Raw genomic sequence first — 15,000 nt, forward strand, 5'->3', positions numbered from 1 at the left:
AAAAGTAAACGATCCAAATCAGCGGTGGAATCAGCTGGAAAGAAATGGACAAGGAATTTGACAACTACAAAAGCATACCAGAAATGAAAAAGGACATGAGATAATGTGCAAAATGCCTTTGAGGAGGGACATTGTTGGTAGATTTATGGGGTTGTACGATGAACTCAAAGGGCGAGCAGACCGAATAAGGAAGATATCTCAAGAATTGCTTAAGCTTTGGGAGAAACTTAGTTTCCCTTTTCTTTCTAAGCAGCAAGTTTCAGCAAAGGTTGACAATTGAGTGAAAGTGTTTGTAAAATATAGAAAGCGGCAAAATGAATTTGAAAGAAATCTCGTTCATCTTTTCAATATTACAAAACCAAATGGAAAATGGCTTTACAGTGGAGACAAAGAACTTTACAGGAAACAAATAGAGTCAGGAGGCCGAGTGGGATACACGACTGAGAAAGTGGCTCCTGTGTCAACGATCCACGCTTCGAAACGGCCAAGAAATTCACCAGAACCGTAAACAACTCGAGTGCAAAAGTTGAGTAGTAGTAGTGAAGAAAATAACAGCACTGGTTCTGATGTTGCAGAAAAAAGCAAAACAATTGAAGTCCGATTTTTTTTACGAAGACACTATAGACTTTGTTCATACTCGGGTCAGGCTATTTTATTCAGCCAAGGACAGAACCCTTCTCCTGAAAAGAAAGAGGTTAGGGGGAGTAATATGGTGGCCATACTGTAAGGAAGACTACAACTGAGAAGGAAGGGGCGAGCCATATTGACAAACCAAACCTTCTTTTCAGAAGTCGTGACGTGGTAACAACAAAGAAAAATTTTCTTGGGGAAAAAAAAATCCGTTCTTTACAGAGTTCCTGTTCTTGAGCTTGTTCCTGTTCTTCATATCTCGAGGCTCGAAACCGAAACTTTCTTTCACGGTGGGAATGCTCAGCTTATTTTCTCCAAAACAATTTCTTTTTTTTTCACTCGCATTACAATGGTTTCCTTTCTACAGGGCAACAGAAAAAAAAATTCTCACAAACTTATTTCTTTATCCAGTTGCAACCTAAAGGAGGAGTAGGACGAGGAGGATGTGGAGAGGGAGGAGAACGGAGGGGAGGAGGAGATGGAAGAAAAGGAGTTAGAGAATGAAGAGAAAGAAGAGGAGGAGGACGAGAAGGAAGAGAAGGAGAAAGAAGAGGAGGAAAAGGAAGGGGAGGAGGAAAAGGAAGAAGAGGAGGAGGAGGAAAAGGAAGAAGAGGTGGAAAAGGAAGAGAAGAAGGAAGAGAAGGAAGAGAAGAAGGAAGAAGGAAGAGGAGGAGGAGAAAGAACTGGACCATCGTCAAACTTAACTCCAAGGCACACATTCCCAAAACTTGAGGGAGAGGTTATAAATATATTTGAGGGTGGGAGGGGGGGGGTTATACATTTCAGGGGGGAAGGGGAGTCGCACGAGTATTTGGAGGGTGAAGGGGAAAGGTGAGGGAGGCGTGAGATGCTCGCTGCTTGCCATGAATGAACACATCATTTAAGCGAGATTCACGTTTTCCCTCGGGAACCGCCGACGGTTCCCACAGGAACAGGAATCTTGTCAGAATTCCCACCGAAGAACTCCCACTCTCGAAATACGTACACGGAGATGACGAAGACCTAAACTTTCATTTTGAAAATGAAGATTAAGTTAAGGAGGGAGTGGGGCAGGGGAAGAGGGTCTCCATGGACGCAAAGTTACCCAAAAGAGGGGCTGGGTCGCCGTTACAATGCGACGACGTTGGAAGGACGCGAGTGTCAGTGGCCCAGTGGGACAGTTGACCAATTTCGGAAGAGGATTGCGTGGGCACGTCTATACCCATGAGTGTGGCCAACAAGCTGGACTTCGCATAGGACAAGGAGGAGGAAGATGAAGTAGGGAGGAGGAGTAGGGGGGTGGCATAGCGTCACATTCCGGGCCTTTCGTCCAGGATGGAGATGTCACATGTTGGCAATCAATGTGGATGTGACTTTACCAACATTCCTTCAACATTCTGTTTTATAACTCTCCCATATCTCTCTCTTTCTCTGTGGGGTCCAACAAAAAGTCAAGGGACTGCACCCGCCTCCAAAAGACCTCTAAACAGTTTCGTAACAATATCCTTCAAGCTTCTTTTCTTGCACGACGGCAGAGTCCGTCTTAGCCCGAACTTTGCCTTCAGTGGCTTTGCTCCCAATGTCTCACGGTTCCCGTCAGATGTTTATATTCCGTAGAAGAAAATGTCTAAGGGGACTCAAGTGCAACATAAAGACTTGTTGGCCACATTAAACAAATTTCACCAATAAAGAACATGCCAGGTTGGTACCAATTATCATAAAGATATATAGATAAATAAATAATCTAAAGAGAACTCTTGGTTGATGTTATAAGCAAGAGGAGGGTGAGGTCACGGGTGTCAATAATTCAAACATTGACAATATACGGTAAGTATTGTCAAATAATATTCCCCATGTGGAGGACCCTTAAACGACCGTTTGCCTCTTTCACCTCTGTCGCGTCTGAATCATCAGTCCTTCCTGACCTCCATGTCCTCCTCCACTCCTCTTCCTCGTCCTCCTCCTACTGCGCATATCTGCATACTTGTGGAGGGCCAACACCTCAAACTGCCAGACCTCGTCTTTCGGGATTCCTTGGAGTATTACTCAACTCCCCTACTTAGGAAAACGTCCCCCGAATGTAGAGTCGGGTGGAGGAGTCTGAACCATCCCAATCACCCCACACACACACACAAAAAAAAAAAAAAAAAAAAAAAAAACGAGACAGGACCGACGAGCGTAGTTCTTCTTAATCTGGACGTTGGAATTACGTAAATCCTTTAGCCGTGACATAACTCAAAAGAAACACACAGTGGTCAGTCAAACAACAACCTTGACGTCTGCATCGGTCCGGGGTCGATTCCTGAGGCGGTCAAGCGAGACTACCGCCGCCACCACCACCACACAAAAGGTGAATCAAGGATTTGAATCCGCGCTGGGGGCAGCGACCGTTAAAACAGTTACGGTCCTTCACAGTCACTTGTGCATCCATACGTGAGGGGGACCTTGGCAACTCTTACAAACCAGTCACGCACATTTCTTCTTAGAATGGAGACTGATCTTGACGAAGTATTTTGCTCACTTTTAATTTCTACCGTCACCTACTCCCTGCTACTCTCTCGGAACTCTCTTCTTGGCCACTCCTAGAACTCCGAGGATAGAGTCGTTGGTTCTATGCGACGAAATACAAGCCTTTCAACCCCCCCCTACCCCCAACCAATCTACAATGTCAATTCGACCCTCTAGCTTTGATAGTATTTCAACTCACTCCTCTATTCCCATGTCAAATCATCTTCCCAATGGGGGAGAGAAATGGGGAGGGGAGAGTGAAGAGTAGAGGGGAGAGGTTAAAGGAGAAGGGAGAAGGGAGAGGGGAGAGGAGAAGAGTGAAGGGTGGAAGGGAGAGTGGAAGGGAGAGGAGAGGGGAGAGTGGAAGGGAGAGGAGAGGAGAGAGGTGAGGGGAGAGGAGAGGGGAGAGGAGAAGGGAGGAGAGGGGAGAGGAGAAGGGAGAGGAGAAGGGAGAGGAGAAGGGAGGAGAAGGGAGAGGAGAAGGGAGAGGAGAAGGGAGAGGAGAAGGGAGAGGAGAAGGGAGAGGAGAAGGGAGAGGAGAAGGGAGAAGAAAAGGTAGAGAACAGGAGAGGAGAGGTGAGAGGAGAAAGAAAAGGCAGCATGAGAAAGGGAAGGGCATGGAGTCCGGGTAGGGGAAGGGGAAAGGGATGATGGTGAGGATGTGGAGAAAGCGGTTGGGGGAGAAGGAAGGAAGGGGAAATGGGGGGGGGAGAAGAGGAGGATTAATGGCGGAAGTGTTTAATCCATGCAGCCACACCGCTAATAGCCCGTATTGTATTTCGCCCCCAACACCCAGCGCTTCTATCCTTGAGGTTGAATCGAAGATGTGTTAAAGAGAGATTTAAGGCGTGGTTGAAGCTGAAAGGAAGAATGGTTGAGCTTAAGTGATCAGTGTTCTTTTTTGAAAGGAGACCAGACTCCAATCTTAAAGAATACTACGTGTCTCTGGCCCGTAGGGGTGACACAAATGAATGGATGGATGGATGGATGGATGGATGGATGTGTGTGTGTGTGTGTGTGTGTGTGTGTGTGTGTGTGTGTGTGTGTGTGTGTGTGTGTGTGTGTGTGTGTGTGTGTGTGTGTGTGTGTGTGTGTGTGTGTGTGCGTGCGTGTGTGTGTGTGTGAACGTATACACGTGTTTGTCATAATTGAGAGCTTCCTCCCAGTGGCAAGGATCCATACTTGACCGTCCGTCGTCTGCCCGCCTTCCTGCCTGTCTGAAGGTCTCCCTGCCCTCTCTCCTCACCAGTGATTTCCCATTGAGGATCCTCGGGTCCCTGAAGGTCCCCAGAAGCTTCAGAAGGGGTCCCCGGACCCCAATAAGAGAGTATTCCTTGGATGCCGAACGATTCCATTCAGGTTTTAATTAACCCTCGAGAAGTGGAGAAATGTCGATCTACAGCAACCCTTTCTGTCTGTCTATGTCTGCCTGACCATCTCTGTCTATTTGTCCAGACGGATGTATACATATGCGACTAGCAACCTGTCAACCCGTCTAACAGGTCCAAGGCTGGTGACCTTGCTTGCATTGTCAGCCTGTCTGTCTGTCTGTCTATCTGAAACTGCTGTCGAGCTCCTTTTTGTCTAGATACATCATTGATCCCCACTGAAACCCTGGTCTCCTTGCCAGCACCTGACCCACAACAAAACATTCTCTACAGAACACTGTTCTGCATTGCATTTCCTCGTCGACCATTCACCAACGCTTCTATCCTTGAGGACGATATGGCGACGTGACCGAAGATGGTTGTGGGACCTTGGAGCAAGGTGGCAGGTGTGCGGGTTGTTCAATAGTGCGTGTATGAGGTGTGGGGAAGGGGGGGGGAATAAGTGAACAAGACATCTGTGAATAACAGCAGTCTTGAAGCGCGGCGTCAATAGGTGAATTTGGTGTGGGGAGGAGGAGAAAGAGTAGGAGGACGTGGGGAGGGCGAGGAGGAGGACAAGGAAGAAGAGGAAGAAGACAAGGAGGGGGACGAGGAGGAAGACGAGGGGGAGGACGAGGAGGAGGACGAGAGGGAGGACGAGGAGGAGGACGAGGGGGAGGACGAGGAGGACAAGGAAGAAGAGGAAGAAGACAAGGAGGAGGACGAGGAGGAGGACAAGGAAGAAGAGGAAGAAGACAAGGGGGACGAGGGGGAGGACAAGGAAGAAGAGGAAGAAGACAAGGAGGAGGACGAGGAGGAGGACGAGGAGGAGGGTGAGGACGAGGGTGAGGAGGAGGGTGAGGAGGAGGGTGAGGAGGAGGGTGAGGAGGAGGGTGAGGAGGAGGGTGAGGAGGAGGACAAGGAAGAAGAGGAAGAAGACAAGGAGGAGGAGGACACGATACCAACAGTGCCACAATCCACCTCAGGAAAACCAACCAACTTTCATACCGGGTTAATACACTTTCCCTTTCAGCGTGGTTGTCGCCAGGCGATTTCATTCATCTCCGGGGCGCCCCGTCGGCGACGAAGATGAATATATCCTGAACAACATGGTCTTGGACCATGTGCTGGGCTCGTGAATGACAGCTATTTTCATAGCAGGCGAGAGCTTAAGGCTTGTATAGTCCTATCCATGTGCACTTCTAACTTAACATGCACGCACGCACACACACACACACACACACACGTACTGCCGAGAGAGGAGGTGGGGGTGGGTGCCACGGGAATGAATAAAAATCGTCTGGCGACAGAGAATGAGAAGATACAGTGCCACCAAGTACGAAAGGGGCCCGAGTCAAGAAAAAGCGAAGGAAGACTTTTGAGCAAAGCGAGCGCGTCCGCGAGGTGGAGGCGGAGGTGGAGGAGTGGAGGAGTGGAGGAGGGAGGGGGAGGAGGGAGGGAGGGAGGGAGGGTGTTCGCAACAATGGCAGAGGTGTCGAGGCTGCACAAGAAGGGGGGGGAGGGAGGGAGGGAGGGACTGAGAGGAGGAGGAGGAGGAGGAGGAGGAGGGAGGGATGAGGAGGAGAAGGTGGAAGTGGAGGAGGAGGAAGAGGTGGTGGAGAAGATGGAAGAGGTGGTGGAGAAGATGGAAGAGGTGGTGGAGAAGGTGGAAGTGAATGAGGAGGAGGTGCTGGAAATGGAGAAGGTTGTGGAAGAGAAGGTGGAGATGGACGTGATGAGGTAGGAGGAGGCGGAAGAGGTGGAGAAGGTGGTGGTGAAGGTGTTTGGAAGTGGAGAAAGTGAAGGTGGACGAGGTGAAGTTGTAGGAGGAAGATGAGGAGGAGAGTAACCTGGAGGAGGAGGAGGTGGAGGAGGAGGAGAGGAAGGAGAAGTTGGAGAAGGAGGGCGAGCACAGAGAGGATAGAGGAAGAAAGGAAAAAGTGGAGGAAGAGAATAGATACTTGGAAGGGAGGGAGGAAGAAGAGTAAGAAGATGAGGAGGAGGAGGAGGGAGAGATGGGAGTGGAGAAGTAAGAAGGGAGCAAGAAAATATGTGGTGGGTAGGGTGTGGAGGGTGGAGAGTGGAGGGCGCTGGGTGTGGAGGGCAGAAGAGAGGAGGAGGAGGAGGGGGAGTAGGGCAGGTTGGGTACAGAGACGGGAGGAAAGAGGAGGGAGGAGGGGCGGGCAGGAGAAATGGGGCTCTGAGCAGCGAGGAGGAGGAGGAGGAGGAGGAGGAGGAGGAGGAGCAGGAGGTCGGGAGATGGGAGGGAAGAGAGAGAAAGATAGAGAGAAAGAGACAGAAAGAGAGCGAGAGAGAAAAAGAGTGCTTATCCGTGTGGAAGACAAAAGAGAAGATGAAGAGGAAGGGAGAGCGGGTGGGGGGGCACGAATGGAAAAGGAAGGAAGGAAAGGGAGAGCATGAGGAAGATGGGGAGGAGGGGGGAGAGGAAAGGGAGGAGAGAGTGGCGAGGGAGACGCGGGAGAGAGGAGGCGGAGGAGGAAGAATGAGGGAATGAAAGGAATGGAGAGGAAAGTCAAGGAATAGGAAGAAGAGGAGGAAGAGGAGGAAGAGGGGGAAGAGGAGGAAGAGAAAGAAGGAGAATGAAGAGGAGGAAGAAGGAGGAAGAGGAGAAAGAGGAGGGAGAGGGAATGAGAGGAACGGAGAGGGAGATCAAGGAGGAAGAAGAGGAAGAAGAGGAAGAAGAGGAAATAGGAGGAGGAGAAGGACGAGGAGGAGAAGTGATGAGTGAAGGAACATTAGCCTGGGGGATAGTTGGAGGAGTAGGTGGTGGTGGTGAAGTGGGAAGAGGAGGAGGAGGAGGAGGAGGAGGAGGAGGAGGAGGAGGAGGAGGAGGAGGAGGAAGAGAAGGAGGACCATGCAAGGATGTGGGTTGCCAGATGCTCAGGCAGGTGAGGGCGCGAACGCACGCACGCACGCACGTCACACGGATACACACGAATGAGGTTGGGTGAGTTGGGAGGGAGGAGGGGGGGAATAAGGGATGGGAGGAGGAGGGAAGAGGGGGAAGAATAGATGAGAGAGGGAGGGAAGAGGAGTAAGAATGGATGGATGGATGGATGGATGGATGGATGGATGGATGGATGGATGGAGGGAAGGAAGAAGGGGAAGAATGGAGGAAGGGGGAAGAAGGGAGGGGAGGGGGAGGGAAGAAGGCGGGGACAGAGGACCGAGAATGGGGAGGGACCCGAGAATGGGGAGGAGGAAGAGAAGAAGACGGGGACAAAGGGACGGGAGAGGGGAGGGAGAGAGGGAGGGAGGGAAGGAAAGAGAAACAAGAGACCAGAATTTACTCATACATGTGGCGTACTTCAATGTTTTTGTTCTGGCAGAGCGGCAACCTACCAGCCACTGATCCCTGACAGTGGCCACAGGCGTAGCTTTCAAGTGTGCCTTTGGTGACACCCCCACGGACCAGAGTCACACATCAATCTTTTACGACTGAGGACTGATCTGGACTCGAAGAAGAAAATTGATCAGTTTTAACTGCCACTCTGTCTCCCTCCTTTCTGCGTCTCGTCCTTAACTCTTTCTCCTTGACCACTTCTCCAGGACTCCTCTTCGGGGATAGAAAGCTGGTTATCGGCGACGAAATACTACTGCACAGATTAGATATTGTCACATATATTCCCATATATGTAAGACGGGAATATTTTATTGCTTGGATAACGGCGCCTCGCCATTACGTGGGGTGTCAGATTACAGGGGAGTACTGAGGAGGCGTGGGAAGGAGGTCCATCCATACAATGGAGTATTTGTTCTAACACTCAGCCTAGAACGAAGGAGAACGTTTTAGTTAATTGACCAATGAGGTTCAATCTCCATAGACGCAATTCCTGTGGGCCAATCAGAGGGTTTTTTGTAGAAAGAACCAGAGCGCCTTGAGCGTCAGAAGAGTCAGTTTGAGAGTAGAGGGTACGATGTAAAGGTGTGTGCCTCGGGGCGGATTATTCGGCTGAAGTAAGTCCTCTGTACTCCCCCTGTATTAGTCGTAAGATAATTAACTCAGCTAGTGTTTCATCTAGAGTTTCATGCAGTGTTGGAAATGTCTATAGTAGTGACCTAGACAGTGTTTTTCGTTGGTAAAGTATTAATTAATTAATTAATTTTCTTTCACCCCCGTTAAAAGTTTTACGAACGGGAATCTTCTGTTTTGAAACTTATTAACTCATTTGAATGTAAACTTATCTACTCACTTGAATGTTCAGTGATTGTAATCCTTCATCTAATCCTATTAACTTTAATGAATAGTGTTAAACGTTATCTGTGCGTTTCATTTTTCTTGATTTTTTATCAAATCAAGTGGCGGCCTTGAAATTTCTTTTAAGTTACCCAAAGACATGGGGTCTTGGGAACTCAGTCACCCATCACTCTTACTATGTGTTACGAGTCTGACAGCTTTGTAATTTCTATTTGAGTTATCCCAAAGACATGGGGTCTTGGGAACTCATTTCATATACTTAAGTCAGATATGTGAGCGAGATTCGTAACAATATGTATATACAGCATAACACTGAGTATGAGTGTATGAGTGTGTGTGTGTGTGTGTGTGTGTGTGTGTGTGTGTGTGTGTGTGTGTGTGTGTGTGTGTGTGTGTGTGTGTGTGTGTGTGTGTGTGTGTGTGCGCGCGCAGCCTATCTTTATTTTTTTTCTTTTATCGCCTCGATGGTCTTCGACCCCCTGCCGGACTTGGGTGGAATATTTCAATTTGGGGGTTCTTCCTCTGATATAGATTTTGTTGTTACATATATACCGTCTATATAATGTGTATACATGTTCTAGATATATGTGCATTACATCATCAAGTCGGGTATGAAGGTCTACTTCGCAGGCTCGAAGACCTCTCGGGGGCAAACTCGAAGGGCGGAACAGACACCGGTAGGGGAAGAACCCCGCAACCGAGGGCGCCTCCTCGGCCCTCCGTGTCTCCAGGCGCCGCGGCGTGAGGGGGGAGGGGCGCACGGGGCCTTCCTGCAGAAGGAGGACCTCTGCAGGAGGACCTGTAGCCAGAGAGCGGGGCGGGGCTCCTCCCCACCTCCCCGTCACCGAACCACGTCCTTACCTGCTTCTGGAGATGATCTCAGAGCTACGAGGCCACCCTTGCAAGTCTCGCCTGCCTCCCAGTCTGTTATCGCGTGCTGTATTTAATGTAGTTTTCTAGTTGTGCTTACACGGGTGTTCCCTGTAGCGGTGGAACCGCCCCTAACTTGAAGGAAAGAGACTTCTGTTCCGACTTTCCCACGGCACGTCACCTCAAGATCATCGTAGGACTCCATCAAGACCCATTTCTTCCCTAGGAACACATATCCCTTGTGGAGTGGAGGGATTTCCCTCGGATGAATAAAATCGCCTGGCGATAAACAGCGTTGAGACAAAAAGCGGTGCCATTGGCGAACAGGAAATCGTAAATGTCCCTCAACCGTGGCAGATCATCCTTCATTTATTTATTTATCGTCCTTTTCCCTCCTTTTCCTCCACTTCAGAGCTCCCGGCATTCCCCGACGGGACCTGAGGTTTCAGAATTCTGAGAAGACACCACTGAGTCCGTCTCTCTTTTTCGAAAACCAAAATGAATAATGATAAAAATATGAACATATACAATTAAGTAAATAAATAAGCAAATCTCTCCTCAAGCCCAAGAATCATTTGTCTATTGGTGGAAAAAAAATCGAGTGAAACTTCGTCCCTCTGCAGGCATTTTTTCGAGAAGGTCTCCAAGAGTATCCAAAAGCTTTGTCTCCCTTCCCTCCAACAACTCGATCCTTTAAAGGATTCTTTGGAGGAGGAGGGCTCTGAGCTTCTCTCTCTCTGCCTCTCGTCTTCGTCTCCTGCAGGACCTCTGCTCCTCCCTAGTGGGAGCAGGGGGGAGGGGGGAGTGGGGGAGCCGCCTCTGAAGTCCCCCGATGACACTTGCAAGACTTACTGCAGTCAGGACGTGCCCCCCGCGCATGGCACGCACAGTCTACGTCGGCTTCAGCTTTTCCCCGTCCACATTGCTTTTCAATCAAATAGGCTGAGAGAGAGAGAGAGAGAGAGTGAGCAAGGAAGAGAGGGAGAGAGGGAGAGAGAGACGGACAGAAAGAGAAAGAGACAGACAGAGAGAAAGAGAGAAAATGTGGAGAGAAACTGATACTGTGCCTTGTGTGTGTGTGTGTGTGTGTGTGTGTGTGTGTGTGTGTGTGTGTGTGTGTGTGTGTGTGTGTGTGTGTGTGTGTGTGTGTGTGTACGCGTGCGTACACACACACATATCTATATTAAAATGAGAGGCTGGTTTGCATCGAAAGAAATCTTGTGGATAAAGGAGACGGATGTGGAGAGACAAACCAGGCACCATCCAAGGCAAAGGAAGGCAAGGCAAGGCAAGGCAAGGCAAGGCAAGGCAAGGGCACTGCCCTTGAACCAACGCAGCTCACAAATGAATGCCCTCGAAGCCTGCACTCTCAGGTCGAGGGTATCTTGCAGAATCAGCAAAGGTTTGGAAAAGATGGGGGAAGGGGAGGAGGAGGAGGAGGGGGAGGAGGGGGGGGAGGAGGAGGAGGAGGAGGGGGAGGAGGAGGAGGAGGGGGAGGAGGGGGAGGAGGAGGAGGAGGAGGGGGAGGAGGAGGTGGAGGAGGAGGGGGAGGAGGAGGAGGAGGAGGAGGAGGAGGAAATGGAGACAGAAAAAAGTGAAGGAAGATAAAAAGGAGGAAGAGGAGTAGGAATAGGAAGAGGAGGTGAATCTTGAGGAAAATGAGGAAGAGGGAAAGGAGGAAGAGAAGAAGGAAAATGAAGAGGAAAAGGAGGAAGGAGGAGGAGGAAGAGGATGAGGAGGTGACTCTTGAGGAAAATGAGGAAGAGGGAAAGGAGGAAGAGAAGAAGGAGAAGGAAGATGAAGAGGAAAAGGAGGAAGAAGGAAAAGGAGGAAGAAGGAAAAGGAAGAAGAGGAAAAGAAGGAAAAGGAGCTGGAGGAAAAGAAGGAAGAGGAGAAGGAGCAGGAAGAAAAGGAGGAGGAAAAGGAGGAAGATGAGAAAGACGAGGAGGAGAAAAGGGAGAAAGAGGAAGTGGAGGAGGAGGATGCGCAAGGATGAGGAAGAAGAGGGACAAGGAAGAGGAAGGAGAGGAGAAGGAGTAAAAGGAAGAGGAGGAGGAAGAAGAGAAAGAGAAGAGGAGGAGGAGCGAGGCGGGGGGGGAGGGGGGGTAAGGAATCGCGCATCTGAGACCCCACACACAAAATCGTCCTCGACTCTAACCAGTTCCCAAGGACGACGTCGACACTCGCCTCATTCCCGTCTCTCTCCCTCTCTGTCTTCCTGTCAGAACCTCCTGCCTCTTCCCGTCTGTTTGCTTACCACACCTTTCCCTGTCCTCCCTCCACTTCCCTGTCTATTCGGTCTCCCACCTGTCGATGAAAAATCCCTGTACATAATGACGGGATCCGTCCCATGGCATGCCCTGTCTCCCCGTCCGTCTGTTCGCCTGTCTCGGCTTCTGTCTCCTTTTTCCCTCCCCTCGTCCTCGGTCCGTCGCTCCGGCGTCTCCTGTGCCCTCCCTCGGGATGTCAAACTCCGTTGGAAACTGCTGCCAACATCTTGCACAATGGCCGCTGGCATTGTCGGGCCGTGTGCTGAACGTGTCCTGAGCCATGTTGGCAGCTCTTGTAAAAGATTCCTTGGACAGTCGGTTTTCTGATGTGGGCTGGTCTCCTGTGGTGTGGCCTGGTCTGCTGTGGTTTGGGCTGCTCTGGTAGGGTTTGGTCTAGTCTGCACTGGCATGGTTTGGGCTAGTCTACTGTTGTCTGGTTTGGTCTAGTCTACTGTGGTTTCCTCTAGTGTGGTGAGGTTTGGTGTAGTCTGGTGATATCTAGTTTAGTCTGGTCTAGCGTGACGTTGGTTGGTCTAGTCTGGTGTGGTGTGGTCTGGTGTTGTTTTGGTCTATTCTGGTGTGCTCTGGACTATCTCCGTTGAATCATCTCTCAGACGATCCCGTCTAGAATCAACATCTCCGACCTGTCTGCCTGTCTGTCTCCCAGTGATCCGTTTCTCCGAACAATTTCGCAAACCTCACCACTTCACCCTCATCCCTATCCCTCTTTCCCATCAAAACATTTAATATTAAAAAAAGTGTTTTAAAGAAGATCCAAAGGAACATAACATCGCCCACTTCTTCACGTGACGACATAGGCCCTCCCTCGAGGTTGACCTCCACCCTTCCTCCTCCTTCCTTCCTTCTCCCTGCCTTGCCAAGAGTGCCATGGGCAACCTCTTTCTTGGCTCGGCTCTCAAGGAGGAGGAGGAGGAGGAGGAGAAAGAGGAGGAGCGAAATAGAGCGGGGAAGATCACCCACTTACCTGAGTCAATATCGAGGACCTCGTCCTTGGAGTCATCCTCGTGGTCGGACGAGATGGAGTGGAGGAGCTGAGGCACTTCGTCGTCGTCCTCGCTCTCGACACTGTGGCACCGCTGGAGGCCTCCACTTCCTCCTCCGCCTCCTCCTCCATCGCCGTTGCCTCCTCCACCTCGTCCTCCACCACGACCTCCGCTTCGCCGTTTCTTCCTGTCAAAAACAAAAGGTCAAAGGTCACAAAAGAAAAAAGTGTGGGGTGTGGGGGGGGAGCAGAGTGCCCCCCTCTGTGGTCATTGGCACTATCTGGCACTCACTAGTCACTGTGGCACAACCGATAAACGTGACAGGGTCTGGTATTCCGGGTTAAGTGTGCATGTAGGAGAGGGGTCGTTCCCCATTTCAGTACAGATAATTCACCACCGCTTCTATCCTTGGGGTCAATATTACACCGAAGAGGCGGAACCATTGAGGTGGTCAAGAAGAGAGTCATGGGTGAGTAGAAGTTAAAAGAGGTCTGCATTTCTCTTTAAAGTGGAGGTTCACCCCCAAATAGAGAAAGAGGGGGGGAAATCAACCCTCCACATAAATAAAATCGCCTGCCGACACCCAGAAAACACATTTGGAGTCTCATTGTCCGACAGATGCATGAAATGAAGTTTGTTTCCCACCGTTCTTCCTTATTTCTCAAACAAAGCCCGTGGGAGATTAAAAAAAAAAAAAAAAAAAAAAAAAAAAAAAAAAATCTTACCATCATCCGTCCTTCTTTCTCAAACAAAGCCCGTGGGAGTGAGATTAAAAAAAAAAAAAAAAAAAAAAAAAAAAAAAATCTTACCATCATCCGCCCTAACACCCACCCGCCCACACTGTCACCCTCTCGCCCAATGGCACGTTAGGGACAGAGTGACCTGATCTGACATCGAGCTGGTGTTGTCTATAGTGACATCACTACGATGACGTCATTGGAGGAGACTTTCATCCTCACATGCCCTTGGGAAGACATCGGAGGCAAATTAATAAATTTGCCTCGAACGTGGTCGGGCGTCGGCGTCGGGGACTCCACTGACCGCCGAGTTCGAGTTTTGAAGAAGAGACGAACTCCCCTCCACCCCCACACCTCCTCCGCTCCCTCTGGCTTTACGAGGACCAAAGTGTTATCCACGGACCAGTTTGTGCAGGCCAATTGTGCTAGCCAGTATGTACAAACTAGATGTACAAGCAAAGTACCCCAAACCAGTTTACAACACTGAAACTGCACAAACCCATTCGCACAAGCTGAACAAATCATTCTACACAGTCAAATCGCACAAGCCAGTTTGCACACGAACTGCTCAAGCCAATATGCGCAAATTACACGTGCTAGTTTGGAAAGACTGCATTTTTTTTTACCTTCCTGGTGCACATACTGATTATTTAAAAACTAAATGCCATTTCTACGCGAAACTTCATATTCCTACATTTGTCCATCCACTGACGTGAGTGAGTCTGCAGTGTTTCGTTCTGACTGCCGCCGCCGCCGCCGCCGCCGGGGAATTTGATTCGGGTCAGAGGAAACCTATTTTCAAGGGGTCAACAGCTTCGAGGCACATCAGGCGACAGGATCGAAGGCGGCCCATTCTCAGATCATTTGAATGATATTCAATCGACCATGGATCTTACTAGACCGTGGATCCGGCTTTGACAGACAGAGGTGGAGAGAGGGAGAGGGAGAGAGAGGGAGAGGGAGAGAGAGAGAGAGAGAGAGAGAGAGAGAGAGAGAGAGAGAGAGAGAGAGAGAGAGAGAGAGAGAGAGAGAGGGAGAGAGAGAGAGAGAGAGAGAGAGAGAGAGAGAGAGAGAGAGAGAGAGAGAGAGAGAGAGAGAGAGAGAGAGAGAGAGAGAGAGAGAGAGTGGTGGGGGGGGCAACTATTAACTAGCTAGGCAGGACCGCCAGCTGAGAGATAAGATAGATATACATAAATATAGATATAGGTAGAGAAAGAGAGAGAGAGAGAGAGAGAGAGAGAGAGAGAGAGAGAGAGAGAGAGAGAGAGAGAGAGAGAGAGAGAGAGAGAGAGAGAGAGAGAGAGAGAGAGAGAGAGAGAGAGAGAGAGAGAGAGAGAGAGAGAGAGAGAGAGAGAGAGAGAGAGAGAGAGAGAGAGAGAGAAAGGGGGGGCGACTATTAACTAGCTAGGCAGGACC

The 15,000-nt window shown here is 49.9% G+C and overlaps 1 protein-coding gene across 2 annotated transcripts in view; it reads right to left on the reverse strand.

The window, feature by feature from the left end:
* Positions 1-15,000, reverse strand: part of LOC143033937 (uncharacterized) — a 242,008-nt gene that overhangs the window by 208,091 nt on the left and 18,917 nt on the right. For both annotated transcript variants that reach the window (XR_012967207.1, XM_076199617.1), the window contains exon 2: positions 12,829-13,034. Coding sequence is in view for 1 of the 2 variants with exons in the window: in XM_076199617.1 (XP_076055732.1) it covers positions 12,829-13,034 (206 nt within the window). In the remaining variant the exon portion in view is untranslated. The remainder of the gene's footprint in view (positions 1-12,828; positions 13,035-15,000) is intronic.

The sequence above is a fragment of the Oratosquilla oratoria genome, chromosome 16 (assembly GCF_046742065.1).
Source record: "Oratosquilla oratoria isolate Oo_2021 chromosome 16, ASM4674206v1, whole genome shotgun sequence".
NCBI lineage: Eukaryota > Metazoa > Arthropoda > Malacostraca > Stomatopoda > Squillidae > Oratosquilla > Oratosquilla oratoria.